The sequence below is a fragment of the Branchiostoma floridae genome, chromosome 13 (assembly GCF_000003815.2).
Source record: "Branchiostoma floridae strain S238N-H82 chromosome 13, Bfl_VNyyK, whole genome shotgun sequence".
NCBI classification, from domain to species: Eukaryota; Metazoa; Chordata; class Leptocardii; order Amphioxiformes; family Branchiostomatidae; genus Branchiostoma; species Branchiostoma floridae.
Window position 1 is genome coordinate 10,986,281 of NC_049991.1, and position 19,825 is coordinate 11,006,105.

A 19,825-nucleotide genomic window follows, 5' to 3' on the forward strand; every position below is an offset into this window, starting at 1 on the left:
CAACCCACGTACCAAAAATCGCCGTGCTCGCACCATCCGTTCTCGAGATACAGCGCCCTAAATCCCCAGCTTCCAAATTTTCCCACGCCCGTGAAAACCATACCTGCATACATGCAGGTAATAATTGTAGTATGTCACATGTCATCATTTCAACTAAGTGAAGAATGGGTTCAACTAATGCCGATTTATGTGCTGCAGTGTTAGGATACGATATAGATCTTTTTGGGAGATGTGGGTGGCCCTGAAAAGGGCCGGGGTGTACTGGTCGGGCGGTCAGACAGTTTACTTGGAGCTGGTGTACTTGGTGACGGCCTTGGTGCCCTCGCTGACGGCGTGCTTGGCCAACTCGCCAGGCAGCAGCAGGCGCACGGCGGTCTGGATCTCCCGGCTGCTGATGGTGGAGCGCTTGTTGTAGTGAGCCAGGCGGGAGGCCTCGGCGGCGATGCGCTCGAAGATGTCGTTGACGAAGGAATTCATGATACCCATGGCTTTGCTGGAGACACCGGTGTCGGGGTGCACCTGCTTGAGCACCTTGTAAATGTAGACACCGAAGGTCTCCCTCCTCTTTCTCCTCCTCTTGCCCTTGGCTCCGGCGGGCCTGGCCTTACCGGCCTTCTTGGCAGCTTTTCCTCCTCCTTTGGGCCCGTTTTTAATGGGGGTATAACAAAATCAAAAAAGAAAGAAAACTAGACAAGAGAGACAAGACGTTTTTTCACTGTTTTCATTTTTTTTTTTTTTTACATCATTTCAAAGAACATACAAGAGAAGAAGGAAAGAATAAGGGATGTGTCAAGCTACCCACAACAGGTTACTTGTCCGCCGAGCTCCCACCAACCCACTCCTGCCAACTTGACACATCCAAATAAAAAAAGACATACGAAACGTACAAGACAGACAGTTCATACCAGACTGATACGACTACAGGGGGGAAGCAGGGGATTAAAAGCGTAGTCGCAGTTTTCCCCCGTCGACCCTCGCCCACTGCACTGAGCACCACAGAGACATAAACGTTGTTTCGTTCAGACGTACAAAGTCAAGCTTTATTCTTGAGCGGAGGCACTCCTTGATGTATGGGACCATCTCGACATGAGTCGAAAAGGTCTTGTCAAAGAGTGCTTCACAACGTGAGGACCATATGCGTTTCCTCGCGACGGCCAGGGTGTAGGTGATAGCATCTATCTTGCATTTTTTCCATGAGGGTGGCAGGATGCCATAGATAACCATCTGTTTATTTATTCGGAAGTCTGACATGACCCACCTCCTGAGAAAACCCTCCACCCAAGTCCATGTTAGCAGTACTTCGCTGCAGTACCACATGGCGTGCTCTACAGTTTCGTGGCCTTCACAATTCTGCCTTGGACAAGTTCCCGAGCGAATGTAACCCCAGTTCGAACAGAGCAGGGCATTCGTTTTGAGGGCGTGGTGTGCAACCAGCCATGCAGTGTCCTTCAGTCTGTTCTCCAGGAGTGGGTGTTGAACAGATTGGAAGGTTAATGGCCAGGGAACAGAACGCTTGTTAAGACAGACGCTTGGAATGTGAGCATCCTTCTTTAGAAGGCTGTCGTATAGAGACCGCGTAGTGCACCCGGGGTCCCACTTTTTAGAGGGGGATGCATCTACGAGTTCAGATACCAGGGACTGTAGAGCTTTGTAGTGGGGAGGGGCATTCGGGGAGTGGGGCATGTTATTGGACCATGTTGACGGGTCGAAACGTCTAATGAAAATACCGAGCCAGTACCTGGCGAGCTGCACCCAAGTTAAGTCTTCCTGGGACATGATGTCCGAGAAAGGCCGACTGTACAGACATTTGGCCTTCTTTGCTATGTCGATTAGGCCCCAGCCGCCCTTCTCAGGAGGAAGGTAGATGGTATTTCGGCTGATCATCTCACGCTTTTTGTCCCAGAAAAAGGCGAACAGTGCGGTATTGATTTCCTTCATGACCGAATCAGGAGGGGTGAACACCGACGCCAGGTACCACAGTTTGGCGGTGGCTAGAGAGTTTGCCACTGTCACTTTGCCTGTAAAGGAGAGGGATCTGGCTCCCCATCCTTGTAAGGTTTCAACAAATTTGCGTTTACCTTCCTTCTAGTTGGTTAGGGGCATGTCAGTGTTGCCAAAGACCCCACCAAGCAGACGGATGGACCCAGATGTCCATTTTATTTGTACAGGGGTGTCTGGTCTATTTCTCCATTTCCCCAGCCATAACCCCTCACATTTGTCTAGGTTCAACATTGAGCCTGAGCCTCTGTTGTACAGCCCGACAAGGTCAAACAGCCTGACGATAGAGTCGTCTGATGTCAGGAAGGCAGAGTTATCATCTGCATACAGAGACATTTTGGCTTCGTAGCCGCCTGGGAGTTTTACTCCATGCACCTCAGAGTCTTTGCGGACTGTCGCCGCAAACGGCTCAAGAGAGATTGCATACAACAGTGGCGAAAGTGGGCATCCCTGCCGCACTCCCCTTGTTAGGGCGAAGGGAGACGACAGGGAGCCATTCACCAAAACGGAACTGGAGATGTCGTTGTAAAGTATTGAAACCCACTTCCGAAAGGAAGGTCCAAATCCCATTCGTGCGAGAGTCTGTTGTAGAAAGGAGATGTTGACACGGTCAAAGGCTTTTGCTTGATCAAGGGAGACAATAGCACATTCGATGTTATTGTTATTTGCGTAAACAACTATGTCTCGTGTGAGTCGGAGGTTGCACTGGATCGACCTTCCTGGTACACCACAGGTTTGGTCCGGGTGCAACACCGACGCTATTACAGACTGAAGGCGGTTATTAAGAACTTTAGTCAAAATTTTGTAGTCGGTGTTTAGGAGGGAGATTGGTCTCCTGTTCTTGGGGTCCAATTCGTCTCCCTTCTTTGGCAAGTGTCAAAACTCCAAACTTCTGGCTGGAGGAAAGTTCTCCAGCATCAAGAGCTTCTTGAAACACCTTCAGGAGGTCGTCGGCAATCAGATGCCAGAAGGTCGTGTAGAACTCTTTGGGTAGACCATCACTGCCCGGGCATTTGTTATTTTGCATGCTGCGGACTGAGTTTAACATTTCGTCGGTTGAGAGAGGGGCCTCCAATGCTTGGGCCTCCTCTGGGGTCAATGTGTTTTCAAGGTTGTCACAAAGCTGGTCAGAGGCAACCGGGTCCACTGGTTCCTCAGCAAACAGCTCTGCGTAGAATTCGTAGAAAACATTTGCGATTTCGTCATCCTCATGGACAACTTGTCCCATTGAGTCTCGTATGGCACAGATCCTTTTCTTCTTGCCGTTGGAAGCGGCCTGCTTTAGAAAGAAGGACGTGCACTTTTCCCCCTCCTCAAACTGTTTGATTCGGGACCTGACGATGGCGCCCTGAGCTTCAGAGGTTGCCAACTCTTGACAGTGCGTCTTTCGTGGCCTTATATTGTCTCAGGACATCAGGTGAGACCGCACCAGCATTAAGCTGGTTGGTCAGATCCCCTAAAGTGTTGTTCAGTTGGTAACGAGCTTCTCTTTTGTCTTTGGCTATCTTACATGAGTGCTTAATAAACAAGGAGCGGGTTCGGTCTTTGACGTCATCCCACCAAGATCTCAGGGAAGGGTAACCCAACTTCAAAGTCTGCCAGTCCTTGTAGGACGCAGTGAAGTCCGACTGGACTTCTTTGTTCTTTATAGGATGGAAACATTGCACTTCCACATGGAAGACTTCTTTTTAGCTGTTGGAAGCACATCGATTCCCACACAATCGTGGTCTGTGAAGTATGCAGGCCGGAAAAAATGGTCAGAGACGGGCAGATTGTTGGATGAGTAAAGTCTATCCAGTCGGCATGCTACAGCGTTATCAGGTTGACGCCACGTATATACGCGCCCATCCGGATTCAGCTGCCTCCACGAGTCGTGTAGGTTGTGACTAGCACAGAGGTTCTTTAGAATTTTCGAACCTCCAGAACTACGACTTGGATTCCCCCCTCTTTTATCTAGGCTGGGAGACTCAATGCAGTTGAAATCCCCACAAAGGACCGTGGACTCAGAGTTGGATAAGAAATTGCCTAGACCACGGAAAAATGTGGATCGTTCAGCTGCATCATTCGGTGCGTATACGTTGCACACTCGAAGAGAGCGCGTGCCGTCAGCCAGGACTGCGGAAACTACGCGACCCTCATCATCGCAGAATTTCTTAGTTATTTTCAAGTCAAGGGATGGGGAAAGCAGGATGCCTACACCTCTAGAGTTGGGCGTACCAAGGCTCCATAGGGCCTGCCCTCCCCATTCCTTTTCCCACTTAGTAGTTTCATCCACATGTGTAATGTGACTCTCTTGCAGGCAAACAATATCAAATTTGTGTTGTCTGCAAAAGTCGTATACCTGTTTGCGTTTGTTGGGATTGCGCATCCCACAAACGTTTAAGGTTGCTATAACCACCATCGTTAACATAAAGAAGGCATTGAGCCTATGCATATTTTGGGGCATCATTATAGAGATTCTCCAGATGACGTGAACTCGTCGATGGCTAGCTCTCCTGATAAGGGAAGGTCGTAACCGGGACTATGAGGGCCCTTCGTTACTGTCGACGGCTCACTCTTTCTTTTTGGGCTGACTTCTTCGTCGGAAGGCGCAGGCCTTTTAGAGGTCTGCTGGTCGACTTCCATCGCGTCAGATGACGGGTCTCCAGTATGTGGGGCCTTCTTCTTGGCCACCATATTTTTGACTGGTGTTTGAGGCTCTTCGACCTCGTTGTTCTGTTTGCGGCCATTTTTGGCCTTGCCCTTGCGCTTCTTGCGTTTCTTGTTGCGAGGATGGGTTGTTTCTTGCTCCCCGTTTGGTTCAATGCGCTCCGCAGAGCTCGGAGATGGTTGGGTTGCTTCAAGAAGCAGCTCCCTTTCTAGCTCCCTTTCTTTCTCCGTCAGTTCGTCAGAGGAAGCAAATTCCTCGGCGGAATCATCTTCCCCGCTCTCCTCCGACCCGGAGTCGCTGGAGTCAGTCTCGTTTGTTTGCTCACTCTGACTCTTACCACTGGAGACAGTCTCGTTTACTTGAGACTGCTCACTCTGACCAGGGGTCTTAGCACTGGCCACGGTTGCCTCAGCAGCCGGACCGCTGGTCCACTTATTGTCAGGCAGCAGTTTGTTGGCATATGAAGTAGGGCACCGACGTGCGGTGTGTCCCTCCTTGCCGCTTTTCCTCCTCCTTTGGGCGGCATGTTCTCTACTAATATCTCTGGATAGGATGTGAAGTGTTGACTGCACGGGGCACAGCTTATTTATACTCAATCTTATGCAAATTTTTGGATCACAGTGTTTTGGCATTACGGACGTGGTAGGAAGCAAGACGGTGCAACGTAATTAGTAGTTGGTCAACCGTCAAGCCTCAGAACTATATGTAAATTGCATGTAAATTTTGCCTCACAACAAACGGTGTTTGGAAGGTGAAAACATCGGCCGACTAAAAAATAAGAAGTAAATACGTTGTTCACCTGCATATATTTTGATGATGAGCCCATAATATAGCGTTCTCTGCAAACTAAGAAGAAAAAGATACATGTAGAATAGTTCTTCGGTTAGGTGGGAGTCTCGGCGCTCGCTTTAGTTAAAACCGCTCCTCATTCCATTTGGTCAGCATACAGACATAGTTAGTTTGTGTGGTCTGTCCAGAGCTATGTATGTACTTTGGAAAAAATGCAAGAAACTAGCTGTGTTTATCGTTTGAAACAGATAGCATCCGACAAAATAACCGAGTCTGTACCCCACCTATTGATTTTAATGGTTCACCTGGATAGGCATTGGTCCCACTATTGGACCCTGCTGAGATATACGCTTTACTGAAGTTTACAGAGTTTATTTACAGAACTAGAAACACAAGAACTTATCGGGATTTCTCATAAAGCATGCAGTGGCAAAACGTGGACAACATAGTTCTTTCAGAGGATGTGGGTGGCCCTGAAAAGGGCCGGGGTCACTAGGGTCGGGCTAGGCGTTTACGCACGCTCGCCACGGATGCGGCGGGCCAGCTGTATGTCTTTGGGCATGATGGTCACACGCTTGGCGTGGATGGCGCACAGGTTGGTGTCCTCGAAGAGACCGACCAGGTAGGCCTCGCTAGCCTCCTGTAGAGCCATGACGGCAGAGCTCTGGAAACGCAGGTCGGTCTTGAAGTCCTGGGCGATCTCCCTGACCAGGCGCTGGAAGGGCAGCTTGCGGATGAGCAGCTCGGTGGACTTCTGATAACGACGGATCTCCCTGAGAGCCACGGTGCCGGGCCTGTAACGGTGAGGCTTCTTGACACCTCCGGTGGCCGGGGCGCTCTTGCGAGCGGCCTTGGTGGCCAGCTGCTTCCTGGGGGCCTTGCCTCCAGTGGACTTACGGGCGGTCTGCTTTGTACGTGCCATTTGGAATACAAATCGTGCCGTAAGGAGAGAACGTTAGCTATTTGTACCCTGGCGGCAATCAGAACGAAAGAATGTCTAAGCTAAGTGATTGGCTACCGTTGAAAAACCTTTTTTGTCATTGGCCAGATTTTGTCGATTTTGATTGGTCAGTTATCGCGACGACAGGATCCTGTTTTTGCGGCAAGCTCTATGCTAGCGGGAAAACGAGCTGTGATTGGTCCATTTGCCTCAGACGACTTTAGCAATTTAGCTGCAGTACTTTCTACGACCGGTAGGACACTTTTAATCGGTCAAGCTATCACCTTTCTCCATAGTGCTTTCTCCCACTACGGGTGGCTGCAGTCCCTGTAACGGTCGACAAGCGTCACTTTCCGCATTTGATATGTCCTAACATGAAGTACTTGACTTCGAACTTCATCGACATTTCTTACTGTCTTTTTGTTCACACATCGACCAAAAGTTAATTAAGGGTTAATGACCCGCCCCGAGTTGTATATGGTGTCATAACGCCTGGTCTACGGATCGTTCAACTTGGGGTGTGTGCAAACAATTTTATGTTCAATTTTCAGTTTAAATTGGACATTGATTGAAATAGATTTTATTGTTTTACATATTGTAAGTAATCTAATGTTGTTCAAAGATGGTAAACATTTTCTTTAAACAATGAAAAGCGCACTAACGATGTTAATAGAGGAAGCCACCCCCCTACCATGCCTGTACTGGTATTCTAATAACTGTTACTGATAGATGGTCATAGATAAGTGTGCAGTTATTCTAATAACTGCACACTAGTGACGTTACGGCCTGATAACCCATAGGAAATGGGGGCCTCTGATTGGCCAACTCCATCTGGCTGTATGATAAAAACATGCAATGCATAGTGGAAAAGAATATTCCCATTGCTACTGTATAAACTACAGCACAACGACATCTCTTATGAATTTAGATTTCACTTTGGAAACACATCTCAAAACTTAAGTTTTTGCGAAGAACATGTGGAATGCATACATGAATGAATGAATAGCTTCATTGTACATATATGCCCATTGAGTTGTCATAAAGAAACGATTACAACAAATGTTAAAGAAATATTAACAAACGTATTGGTATGAGCATGGCAATCTAGTAACTACTAGTTCTTTCTTTCGTTATGATAGAAATGCTTTTGACAGAACTCAACCAGAATTATTTGGTTGTGCCAAGGACGTTATATCTGATATAACGTCCTTGGTTGTGTATAAAACGCACAGGGAAGGGAGTATGAAAATACGCTATGTAACGTTAGATGTCTATTTTAAAGCGAGGGGAATTTACGTTCCATGACGTCCAAAGGAAAATTTCTGTCACTATCGTATCGACACTAACATTACAGTCTTCTGCACAAGTTTATCTTGTAACGTTATATGTAATTTGTTGGCAATGTATAAACTTTCATGTAATGTGTTGACTACCAAACATCACATTCAGCAATGCTGCCTTGAGGCAGCCCTTTGCAAATAGAAATATCAATGCATTTCATCCTCTACATTTTCTAGAAACTATCAACGTTAGTAACGTTACATATCTATGCACATCCCTTTTCCTATTCGTTTGAAGTTTCCTATTCGTTTGAAGTTTCGGTATCAAATTCCGTGTTCGTGACGTTATATTCTAATCTGCTGACTTTCAAGAACTTCGATGATGTTACATCCACCCAGATATTTGTACTTTGGTTCTGCGCAACCTTTCCCTGTAAACACACAAATAATGCAACGCCATGAATTACTAGACCCACCTACCCACCTAATGCGACCGGGAGAATGTAAAACTGATGACGTATTTACATGTGCCTCACCTATCACTAACGTTACACGAAACAGTTACTGCCCTGCGGGCTTGTAGCCGACAGACCACCTGTACATATCCCCCAGGGCCCAACGGCACCGTGAGAACATCACAGAGGTATTTAGGACTGAAAATTACTTGCGTGACCAGTCGACAAACAACAAAGAACGGTTGCAAAGCGAGAAAAAAAAATTGAATCTATGGGTCAATATGGTTTCCAAACAAATCTAATATATTATTGAGGGAATTCAAACTTCCAAAGTGGTTTGCAACTGATGGGAATGAATGCCAATGCCACGATTCTGACCAAAGTCTCCCAACAAACAGAAAGACAAGTCACGATACGAACACAATTAAGAGTTACGTTACAATACGTACATCGATTAAAAACATCGAAACACAAACGTATAACACGTTACACGTTACAGAGGATTGACAACGGATTACGTTTCATATCTGTTTAGCAAGAAAAACCTTCCGGTGATCGTGAAGTTCTGAGCTTCATCACTTTAATAGATGTAACGTTAACGTTACTTGCAGACTTTATTACAGTTTCAAGTATTTACTTCCACTCAAGTCACTGATTAGACAGTGATAATTTGATGATGATTGTCAGTATAAATAGACTCTCCGTGACGATAGCCGGTAACGTTACTCATGATTGTGCAGGAAGCACTGAGTCAGTGCCCCACCTGTGTACCTGGCACTGCCCTCCAAGGTGTACGGAAGGCTATGAAGGGAGGATATTGAACACTGAGCGGCTAGAATTTTGTACTTTTAAAAATGTTAGAAAGTTTTTCGTACCCTTATTGATACGTAATATTTTTACTAATCTGAAAATTAATTACAAGTTTATATTCTTCAATGGATTTTCCGATACTTCACGATGTTCATTTGCAAAAAGAAGTAGACCCTGAAACTCCATAAGCCCCTCCAAAGCTTGAGTGTTTGCCTTCGATAGTTGTTTGACCAATCACAACACCGATTTTGGTCACGTGGTCAGTGTTTTCAAAAATTCTGCTTTAGGGTGATCATGGTCGGTGTTGGCTGCCTGCCGCTTCCTGTACAACTTGCCATGTTCACGGCGCAGTAGAACAATCTTCTTGGATTTCCCAGTTTAAGTGTAACTTTTTGTATCGATTGGAGAAAGTTCGGGTCGCTGTGAGCACATTTCTAGCAGCGTAGCAGCTACTGAGTACGAGTTCCAAGTGGTCCAATTTTCAAGATGGCTGCCGGAGAGTAACTAACTCACAAGTGTTGGCACCTCAGTTTTGTTCGGGACAGGATATCCTATCGTCTATCTGTTGGGCCATAAGATACAGGAGATTGTTGTGTACAGGAGGAAGTACTACTGGCGTGTAATAGTTGTCTTCCCGTGAGTATTTACTGGTTGTGAGACTCGTGAGACGGGCTGTTGTCCGGAAGAGTGGGGGCGGCCGGACGACTGGATAGCGAAAATTCGTCTGTACAACCGTGACGGGCATGGCGACGACAATGGCCATGGTCTTCAGGACTATATTACTGATCTGCTGTATCACAGGAATCACCACAGCAGGTAGGTGTGATAATGATGTGTAGGGTGTGTGAAGATATGGGTAAGGAACGCTGACAGGGTTTAAATGGCACACAGTTGTATTTGCTCAGGCCCTGCCTGTAAACTCTGATTTCTGTCCACAGCTACTCGTGAACAATTGCAACAATTCGATCAGCAAACGGTGCCTGAAACCGGACCAATTCCCCCAACACTCTCATAAGTCAACGTCAGCTTTATTTGAATTATCTTGAGATCTTTTCCAGTGTTGTAAACATCCCATCCAGAGTTGTAGTTCTCGGTATTACGTTGCCCGAGTTCGTGTTGGACCCCTGCCAGTTTACTAAACCCACTTGATCGATGTTTACCGTACATCGATATTTGCTTCTTCCCGTTTCCCACATCAAAAGATCCATAATTCACGACGTTATAACGACGTACCCATTACCTTGGTATAGTAAAATGCAAAATATTGTTGGACAAGATTCTACTGATTCACACAAGGAAGCATCCCCCTCCTCACACATACTATATGGGGATTATGATGTCCCTTGGTGCAGTTTACCCTATTTGAATGTAGCAGTTCATTTTGCACTATTGCGTGACGGTCCTTGTTCCTTTGTTCACCAGGATGTGTTTACTACAAAGGAGAACACCGTTTCTATTCTCGTTATTTTCTATCGTGAAGCAAAATTGGGGCATGCCTGTGATATTGTGAAAATCAAATTACCAGACCTATGGAGGACATTGTAAATGTGCTTTCGACTGGTTTATGGTCAGTAATAAATTTACTGACGTATTTTGCTACAAAATGAAATAGGCGATATAGTTGATTGCATTACTGTCTAGGTGTGTCCTGGAGAATGAGCACAATGAAGTGGCAGGTGAACAGGTTGTACCAAGTCCATATCGAGGTCTTGCAGATGGAAATTGTGTGAAATTAGGCCATTTCACAATCAACAACATCCTGTTATGTTTCATTTGGCATTTAAATGAGGCAATTCCCTGAAGTGTTGAGGTGTTATGTACAACATGAATTTTTATTAGGACATCCATCAGATACCAGTGTTATTGTAGTTAGATACAGGAAAATGTTGTATTTTTCACCATTGGTGAAATTCTATGAAAATTGGAACATCCTATGATTGGAAAACTTCAACTTCAGACTTCCAACAGTAAATGAAGATGAAGATGTAAGGTTGTTTATGATGCCTTTCTCATGACAGTATCCCTTTGTATAAGTTGCAAAATAGGTAACAAAGCAAGCATACCTGAGCAGATAACTGGAGGTCCCATGTAGTTTTCATCCAAACAAAACTCCATTATTGTGGCTGTTGTTGGGCTTCTTTTACAAGGAACACCAAACACACAGGAACGTGCAATTATCAGGCAGTGGCCCTTCATTATTATGGTATTAGGGGTTGTCCACTACAGCTTACATGCTGAGTCAGGCAGTTTGACAGACAGGATCTCAGACAGACAACTGACTTCACACTACAGTCTGCATGAGGAGGAATCACATGGTGTCGTTGAACCTCAGTCCTGTAGTACATATTGCTTCTTTTTCCTTGTCCTAGAAAACAGTGGAGCACCTAAATCGTTCTAGATATAGAAAGAGACAGAGTAGTTTTTAGGATATTTCATTGTCCTGTTCAAGTGTTTCCTACCTGTTTGGGTCATGTTTACCAAGTACTGTCTATAGTACTGTCTAAGCTGTCTATCATCATGTAGTCTGACAACAGAGATGATTTACAAAGACATGTTCTTGAAGGACAGAAGAACAGTACGACCTGAGGTGTGTTGTGAATAGGCCACTCTACCAGACATGGCCCCAGTGTCTCAGGTTCACCGCCACTGAATAACAACAATTGTATTTGGTTTTTGAGATCTGAATCCCTTCACCACATGATGAGATGTCATTGAATTTAGAAGCACATGTACAATATATACAATAATGATCAGTAAAGGGAAAGTCAATGTTTGAATTTTTGTTTGTGTGTTTCCCTCCAGAACCCAACTGTCCTAGCTGACAGTTGCCCCAGTATGTGATTGTTCTACTGTTTGCCTTGCATAAATGTGTTTTTAGGACCATCTTTGTTCACCCCATACATGTCTGTAATCCTAACCCTTTCAGCCTAGCCTTGGCCTGTATCTATTGGTCACAGTATGTAATGTTATTAGCTATGGGGTTTCACCTTTCAGAACTTCATAATGAAAAGAGCTACTGCTACTGTCTCTCCCTGTGCACTTGGTGCAGAACTAATTTTAGGGCACACAGACATGAGCATCTGAGATGTGTGATTTCATGCCTGTTATGAGTGACATTCCATTCCTATGTAAGGAATTAATGATGCCAGAATGTTTTCCTCAGCAGAAAGCCTATTGGTACATTTTGAAAAGACTCATTATAACAGTGGCATTTTGTTTCACAGAAGATAACTGAGTAGTCCCTATGTGATTTCATGCATTGAAATCTATACTGATGGATTTGCAGTGTTATGGCAACTTTGTTCTAATCTAAACTGGTGCCTAGACAAGCAGAGACATCCTATGCAGTCAGGTTTATCAGACATGAAGATGTTATGTTTTATTTTGTATACTAATTACTATATTGAGGGAAGATGAGGTTCTGGTTGTTTAAAGGCCTTGAGCACTGCAGATTATCGCTAATATCAGCCAGTGATCTTATCTTTTTGTGGTGTTTAGGATGTAGTGTACGGTAAATGACTAGAATTAGAATGAAATGCACTCTAGCACAAAAATGTGCCTTTTTCCAACAGGAGGTAACATTTCATGTCAAGTCTTTTTTAATCTTTGCAGTAGTAAAATTCATTGGAGTATACCTTGTGTTTATTGGTTTACTTCTACTTCATTTTTTTTAAAGAATCACAAATATACTGGTTGGAATTGCTGCATGATTTGGATAATGGTGCATTTCTCATAACAAGCTCAACCGGGTGAATTCAGACACAAAGAATAGTTTATCAGTGCAGTCCATGGGATTGATCCTCTACATTATTCAGTCTGTCAGTTCTGATATATCTTTAGAATCCCTCGGGGCAGCTTGGGGCTAAACTGCCATTAGGTAGCACTGGTGACCTTGTGGTAACCCCCATCCACTTCTGCAAACCACAATTTCATCAGCCAGAGATAGGCTTTCATTTGGTTATCTGTCATTCCCAGTCAACAGTTAGTCACCATAATGTCTGATGAAGAAGCATATTCTCTACCTTGTTTAGATCACATATGACAGATTTGGTAGGGTGGTTCTGCACATCTGTGGATGTGTTGATAGATTGATCAGCCCATCTGCTTGGTTGATCCCATCAGATCCCATCAGATATGTATATTGTTGCAAGGCTTCCCACTTCAACTGTTGTGACATTTTCTGTGAGATTCGTAATCTTAGGTAATGACATATGAATTGAAGTTAAGCTGGAATAAGTAAAATAAGGCTATGTTACAGTTTTACTTCATTCTGAAAGAGAATGGGTGATGACTTGTTTTTGAAAATTTTTTCATTTGCTGTGGCACAAGCTTTCAACTAAGCTGCTGGTTACCAAACCCCAGCCCGATCTCAAGTATCTATCGTGCGAAATTTTGAGGTTGGGGTATGGTATCCAGGCTAGCTTTCAACATCTCTTTCTCACTAATTACATATTACAAGTTGTCAGGTTTTATTGAGTACTAAAGTACTAATGGTGCACTTTTTACCTGCTCTGCACCCGGAACACTTGACAAATTCAATAGGAATCAGGATTGACCCCTTACCTCAACTCTTGACCTGGTTTGGGGATGTATAGCTGAAGGCAAGATGCCTACAAACATCTGGAAGTGTAATCAGACATGGTTACTTTTACTCCTGATGTTCTGCTTCATGTCCCTCCCATAAGGGTTCTCTGTCTCCTGACTCTGATTACCTGTTGGTAGACACTACTACTGAATCTTGCAACAAATATGTAAAAGGGGTTTATTTGTTATGAACATGATATGGCATGTTTCTTGCAATAAAGTTGTTGCTCTGGTATATCCTGCTGTGGCAAGCCACATCTTCATTAGTTTACGCAGAAGAGGGTTGTTTGTATGTCTTGTCTCATACTGTACATCCTGATCATACAGTCATCTGTAGGACTAATCTAGAGTCTATTTACCAGACAATGATAGCAAATAGAGTAGTTTCAGCCAGGTAGGAGTTTTTTTTACTTTTTACTCAGATTATATATACTAGATATAATCTGAGTAAAAAGACTCCTATGGAAGTAAATAGTATTACATGCCATGCATGCAGGTGTATTTTATGTGCCCCCCACCCCCCCCCCCCCCAATTACATGTTTATAAGTGTTCAAAGAATTCTTCTATAACATGTATTGAAAGAGAATTTGTGTAGTCAGTAAATCAAGTCTCTGAAACACCAGGCTCTTTACCTAGTACTAGTAGTGGTGCTGCTTGATTTACGGGAGGTCTTTACCCTTGGCTTCAAGGTCAGCAGTGAAAAACAACGTCAGCTGGAAAACTGGTAAGAGTATTCCTGAAGGAAGGAATAGTGTTGATAGGCTTTGACACAGCCAGACATCTGTTTACTTATTTTTGTCATACATGACATTCATATTTGAAATTATATCAAGTCAAACGTGTATGGTTGAAAACTAGTCCTTAGTGGACATTCTTGTGAACATTTGAAACGTATTGGGTAAAAACATGGGGAAAAGTTCCTTTGGGTAATGACATTTCATCTGAACTGTCCAGGTTCCAAGTCAGTGGAAGGGAACAGACCATTGTGGTGGGTATGCACTGTGTACACAAGGCAGAGCTAGCTGTTTGTGTTTCTTTTCACTCTGACTGGTTGCCAGGTACAGCTGGAATTCTCTTGATGTAATGTACTTTCAAGAACTGGACACAAACTTTAATTGTTGCTTTACATGTAGATACAGCATGTACGTTCAGTGTTCTCACCAGGCCTTTTCAGCATAGCGGGCCGATACGCTGTGGGCTGGAAAAATGACGCTGTAAAAAGCCCGCTACGCTGTATTTTCACCCAGCGTAGCGGCAAAAAAATGGGGGAAAACTGGAAAAATACCGTAGTAAAAATGCGAAAGCACGTGCCAAGCACGCGCCTCCGCTGTTTCAGGAAGTTTCAGCTCGAAGGGAGGTGTTTTATAGCACCCCGCGTACCGCTATCTCGCAGCCCCCACCCAGGACCGCCCCTTGCGCGGCGTGCGTTCTGTACTGTAAACAGAGAACCGGCACAAAACTTGTAAAAAGTTTCGGTTCAAGTCCGGTTAAAATCGGAACGGCAAGAAACGCTTCTTGGACTTGCACAAAAATAGCACTTGTATACATTCCCTTTTATGTTGCAGTATACTTGTAAATCATCTAAAACCTTCCAAAGATCGAGAAATTTGCGTTGAGAAATGACGAAAACATCGTGCGCGCATGCAGGCAGCTAGCGGTAATGGCGGCGAAAACATCGTAAAATCTCGCAAAAAATTCTCGCGAGATCTGATGCGTCTCTGTGACGTCAGGGGAAGCTAGCGATCTCATTGGTTTAGGATAAACAACAGCAACGACCGCCATTTTTAGAGCAAATTTTACCGTATTTTACCCCGAAAATTTCTGCCGTTTTGGAGATTTTGCGGGCCCAAAACTCATATGTAAAATCCAAGATGGCGGCCATGAGAAGACGCGCGTCACCTGTGCTCCGTATGTAATTGAACTTCAAGCGCGTTTGCTTGTGCTGCAGAGTGATCTTATAACTTATATCGTTCATAGTGCATAGTTTATACGTCTGCTCAAAAGTTTAATTCTCAAGATTAACATGGAACGTGAAAAAGACGGAGAAGAGAGTGAGTTCGAGCCGGCGAAGACAACAAAGAGGTACAGAACCAGATCTGGAAAAACACAGCCGTGGAACACCCCAGCGAAGAACATCCTTGAGTTCGAAGTACTTTCCGAAGACCACGCAGATAGTGAGAAAACGAAGGTATGTAATCTCAAGTGTCGCACTTCACTGGATCGCATTCCCTTGTGGATAAACGCCACCAGAGGCCACTTGAACGAAGAGTTTGAAAAACAGACAGGGTACAAGGTTACCTGGAAAGACACTCAGCTCTCAATCACAGACCCCACAAAACCAGGAGATAATATCAAGGTTGTGAACATTCACTTCTACAAGACGGGAACGATTCTCTTACAAGGCAAAGGGTCCAAATGGTTTGCCGACAAGATCTTCCCAAAAGTGAAAGACGCCATCAATAATCCCAAAAGCGCATCTCAGGGTCAAGATGGCGGACATACTGCGGGGGAAGCGAGTGTGAATGAGGTTGAAACAATAGACAACAACCCAGTAACAATAGGAACGTACTCAAACACTGACAAGTCCGCCATGATGGCCTCTGACGTGGATCCGAACCAGTCTACACCTGCTAAGGCCGACACCACACATGTGACTCTAGAGAAAGAGAACAGAGCAGAACACACTACTCCGAAGTCCCTCACTTCTCCCTCCATTCGTAAAGTGTTCGGCGGCCTGGAGAATATAATCCTGAGCCCCTTTACCAAGATGAGAGAATCGAGTGGTAAAAGTAGAGAAGAGAAGTCGCAACAGACAAACCGATCCCGCCGAGCCATACTGAACGACGACTCATCCCTGAATACGAAGAGCCCCGATGCTAATAGCGAAGCTCTGTACACAAATCTGGTCGACGATTTGAATGAACTGAAAACCCTTGTTTTCAGCAACAAAGTAGCAATGGATAAACAAGAGAGGCAAATCGCCGAACTCCAAGCTAACACTCACAACAAAACAAAACAGATCGAGAAACAGGCCAAACAAATTGAAGACCTAAGGACTCAGCTTCAACATCAACGTGAGTTCTCCAAAGACCTCTCCGACAAACTTTCCTCCACATGTAAATGTGTTTGTGCCGCTAGAGGAGATGAAAGTAGAATACAGCGCTTATACTCAGAGATTGTGGGGGAAAATAGCGGCACCCAGACACCCACAGCTAATGGCGGCCCTAAAACATCAGCCCCCGACACACAGACGTCGACGACCCCTTGCACACAGGCCCCGGCAGCTCCCCGTGCATCAGCGCCCGACAAACAGACATCGACGGCCCCTTGTACACAGGCCCCGGCAGCTCCCCGTACGCAGGTCCCGAGAGGTTTCGGCACAAAGGCTCCGGTGGCACCCCCTGGTACCCAGCCCTCAGTCCCCAACACACAGGACCTGGTGGCCTCCCGTAGCAAGACCCCGGCAGCCGCCAGCTCACAAACGGCGGCAGCTCCCAGGATAGAGGCCACGGCAGCCACTGACACGCAGGTACCGCACGGCCTTGGCGCACGAGCCCCGACAGCACTCCGTACACAGCCCACTCCCGTGACTCCTGCTCCCACTTCCCAGAACGAGAAAAAACAGGTCAGAGTCTTTGCTGATTCCCTTTGGAATGGTGTGGACACAAACAGGATGTTTAGCCACAAAACGTCTACCATCACCAAGTCCGGCACACTGAGGAGAGCTTTTGACAACGTTACTAATTCATCCCCTGACACCACGACTGAGCTGCTAATAATACATGTTGCTTCGAATGACATGGACAACTCAAAAACCAGAACAGACAGTGTGAACTCTTGCTTAGATGACACGCACAAATTGATTAACAATGCAAAAGAAACGTTCCCGAACGCTACGATAGTAATGTCGCAAGTTCTACCAAGAGGCAAACACATGGACTCCACTCTGAACAGGAACATTGCGCAGTATAACAACTCCGTCGAGAAGCTATGTGCAGAAGATGACAAACTCCTCTACGTCCGACACAGGCTGTTATCAGAAGAACGATCTCTGTACAAACCCGATGGAGTACACATCACTCCTGCTGGCGTTAGCTTGCTGGTTGCTGACGTGAAGCGCACGCTGCGCCACCACCAACAGTTCACCACTAACGTCGCCAACAGACAACACACACCGCCAGGCAGACAACAGACCAGACCACAAAGGAACTCACCTAGGCACAACACCACCACATACATGCAGCCCGGACAGTACTCCCCCCCGAGAAGCTTCCCGAAGGCCCAGCGGAACCAGCCGGCATCGTTCCCGTGGAACCCAACACCCCCAGCTCCACCCCAATGGTCCAACTGGAACGGACGACCTGAGCCGAGATGGAATGAAAGGCAGGACAAGCACCACGCTATCGAAAAACTGGTGAACATAATGAAGGACTTCCTGAATTATTGAACAGACCCTTGAAAGTTAAGGACAGTACATGGATACAGTATCCCAAGCCAAGGTGTTCAGGTAACAAGTTCAAGTTCTTCCGTTAAGTTAAGATGTACTTAACGAAGTTATAAGTGCCATACATTTCTCCGTAATGATATACCGTCAAGTTAAGATTAATTTAGTGAAGTTACAAGTGTCATACATCTCTCCGTGTAATAATATACTAGTAGTTTTATTCTATTATGATATTTTCTCATAAGTTGTATCACTCTGCACACAACGCAGCCACGCTTCCCATTCTCAGTGGCGCACATTCGGTATGTCAACTCAAAAAGTAGCCCTGAAGTTCGGTTCATGGAACATTCAGGGCGGACTTAGACGCAAAAGTGTAGATGAAGATTTTATTTCTTATTTAGAACAATTTGATTTTGTGTGTCTTCAAGAAACATGGCTTAGACCAGGAGAAGACTTTAGAGTAGAATCATTTAGCTATTTTAGAAGCGACAGAAACTTAAAAAAGAAGTCAAAAAGAAATTCAGGTGGTATAGTTTTCATGTTCCGACAGAAATACACAAAAGGCATCACAAAACTCCCCACGAGACATTGTGGTGCAAATTAGACAAATCTTTTTTTGGATTAGAGCGGGACCTTTTTATTGGAGGTGTCTACTTTTCTCCTGAATATTCAACGCATTTCGAAACAAACAACAACCTGCTCTTTGACATCTTACATGATGATATCAGTAGATTCTCCAACCAAGGAAATATTATACTGCTAGGTGACCTAAACGCGAGAACAGGCCCTCTGCAGGAAACTATCATTCAAGACGACTGTCTTAACCACAACCTTGTAGACCTTAAAAACGATATAAGACCCAGGGCAAGCTGTGACAAGGGAATAAATAAATACGGTAACCAACTTATAGAGCTTTGTTCAGCAGCCGATCTGACCATAGTAAACGGTCGGGTACCGGGAGATCTGTCTGGAAAGTTCACTTGTCATAAATACAACGGCTCAAGCTTAATTGATTACTGCATTGTCAACTCTGAATTCCTCACAATGGTTCAATATTTTAAAGTTAACGATATATCTATTTTCTCTGACCATTGTTTAATTGAATGCTCAATCTCAACTAACTACTCACCATATGTAACACCAGCCATACCCCCAACAAACCCATTACCAACTAAATATGTTTGGGATGATAACTCCAAACTCAAATTCACAGAGGCATTACAGGATCCTCCGATATCACAAATCTTGCAAAACTTTACTGCTAAATCTTTTTATGACGTAGATAAAGCGGTAAAAGAATTTTCTGATATAATCACACATGTAGCTGATAAATCTCTGCGCAAAATTACCCACAACAATAGCAAGAAAAGAAAAAAGAAAAGTAAACCATGGTTCAACCATCCATGTGCATCTCTCAAACACAAAATTAAACAATTAGCCGCTCAATACTCTAAGTGCCCGTGGAAACTTGATGTTCGCCATGCATACTTCTGTAATTTAAAATTGTACAAAAAGACAATCAAAACAGAGAAAAGACTCTTTAAAGAAAAACAACTAAACAATCTCAGAAAACTCAGTAAGGAAAATCCACAAAAATTTTGGAGGGAAATCAAATCACTAAGACAGGAAGACAATGTAACACAAAAGGATGATAACGTCATTAACCCTGAAGAATGGGTGACTCATTTTAAAACCTTAAACAATCTTGTTGATAATAAAGAACCAAATAAAGACTTCATCCAACATGCAGCTCAAGAATGGCCTGAAAAACTTAACATATCAACAGATAACATAACATCACTATCAGACGCGGGATACCAAAGACACATAGAAAACATTCTTAACACGCTTGAAAATTCAGTAGGGAATCCACT

General features: G+C 44.5%; 3 protein-coding genes across 8 annotated transcripts in view; 1 reads left to right on the plus strand and 2 right to left on the minus strand.

The window, feature by feature from the left end:
* Nucleotides 1-203: 203 nt before the first annotated feature.
* LOC118429028 (histone H2B-like) lies at nucleotides 204-5,184 on the minus strand. The gene is made up of 2 exons (XM_035839370.1): nucleotides 5,162-5,184; nucleotides 204-635 (listed from the first exon to the last, which is right to left on the minus strand). Exons 1-2 carry the CDS (start codon nucleotides 5,172-5,174, stop codon nucleotides 283-285), a joined length of 366 nt encoding a protein of 121 aa, XP_035695263.1. The 5' UTR covers nucleotides 5,175-5,184; the 3' UTR covers nucleotides 204-282.
* A 662-nt stretch (nucleotides 5,185-5,846) lies between these two features.
* Nucleotides 5,847-6,645, minus strand: LOC118429009 (histone H3). The gene has a single exon (XM_035839347.1). The coding sequence runs from the start codon at nucleotides 6,357-6,359 to the stop codon at nucleotides 5,949-5,951; it is 411 nt and encodes a 136-aa protein (XP_035695240.1). The 5' UTR covers nucleotides 6,360-6,645; the 3' UTR covers nucleotides 5,847-5,948.
* A 2,521-nt stretch (nucleotides 6,646-9,166) lies between these two features.
* The window catches only part of LOC118428942 (protein sidekick-2-like), a 52,516-nt gene continuing 41,857 nt past the window's right edge, over nucleotides 9,167-19,825 (plus strand). For all 6 annotated transcript variants that reach the window (XM_035839237.1, XM_035839240.1, XM_035839243.1 and 3 more), the window contains exon 1: nucleotides 9,167-9,738. In XM_035839237.1, coding sequence (XP_035695130.1) covers nucleotides 9,666-9,738 — 73 coding nt within the window. In that variant the 5' untranslated portion in view covers nucleotides 9,167-9,665. The remainder of the gene's footprint in view (nucleotides 9,739-19,825) is intronic.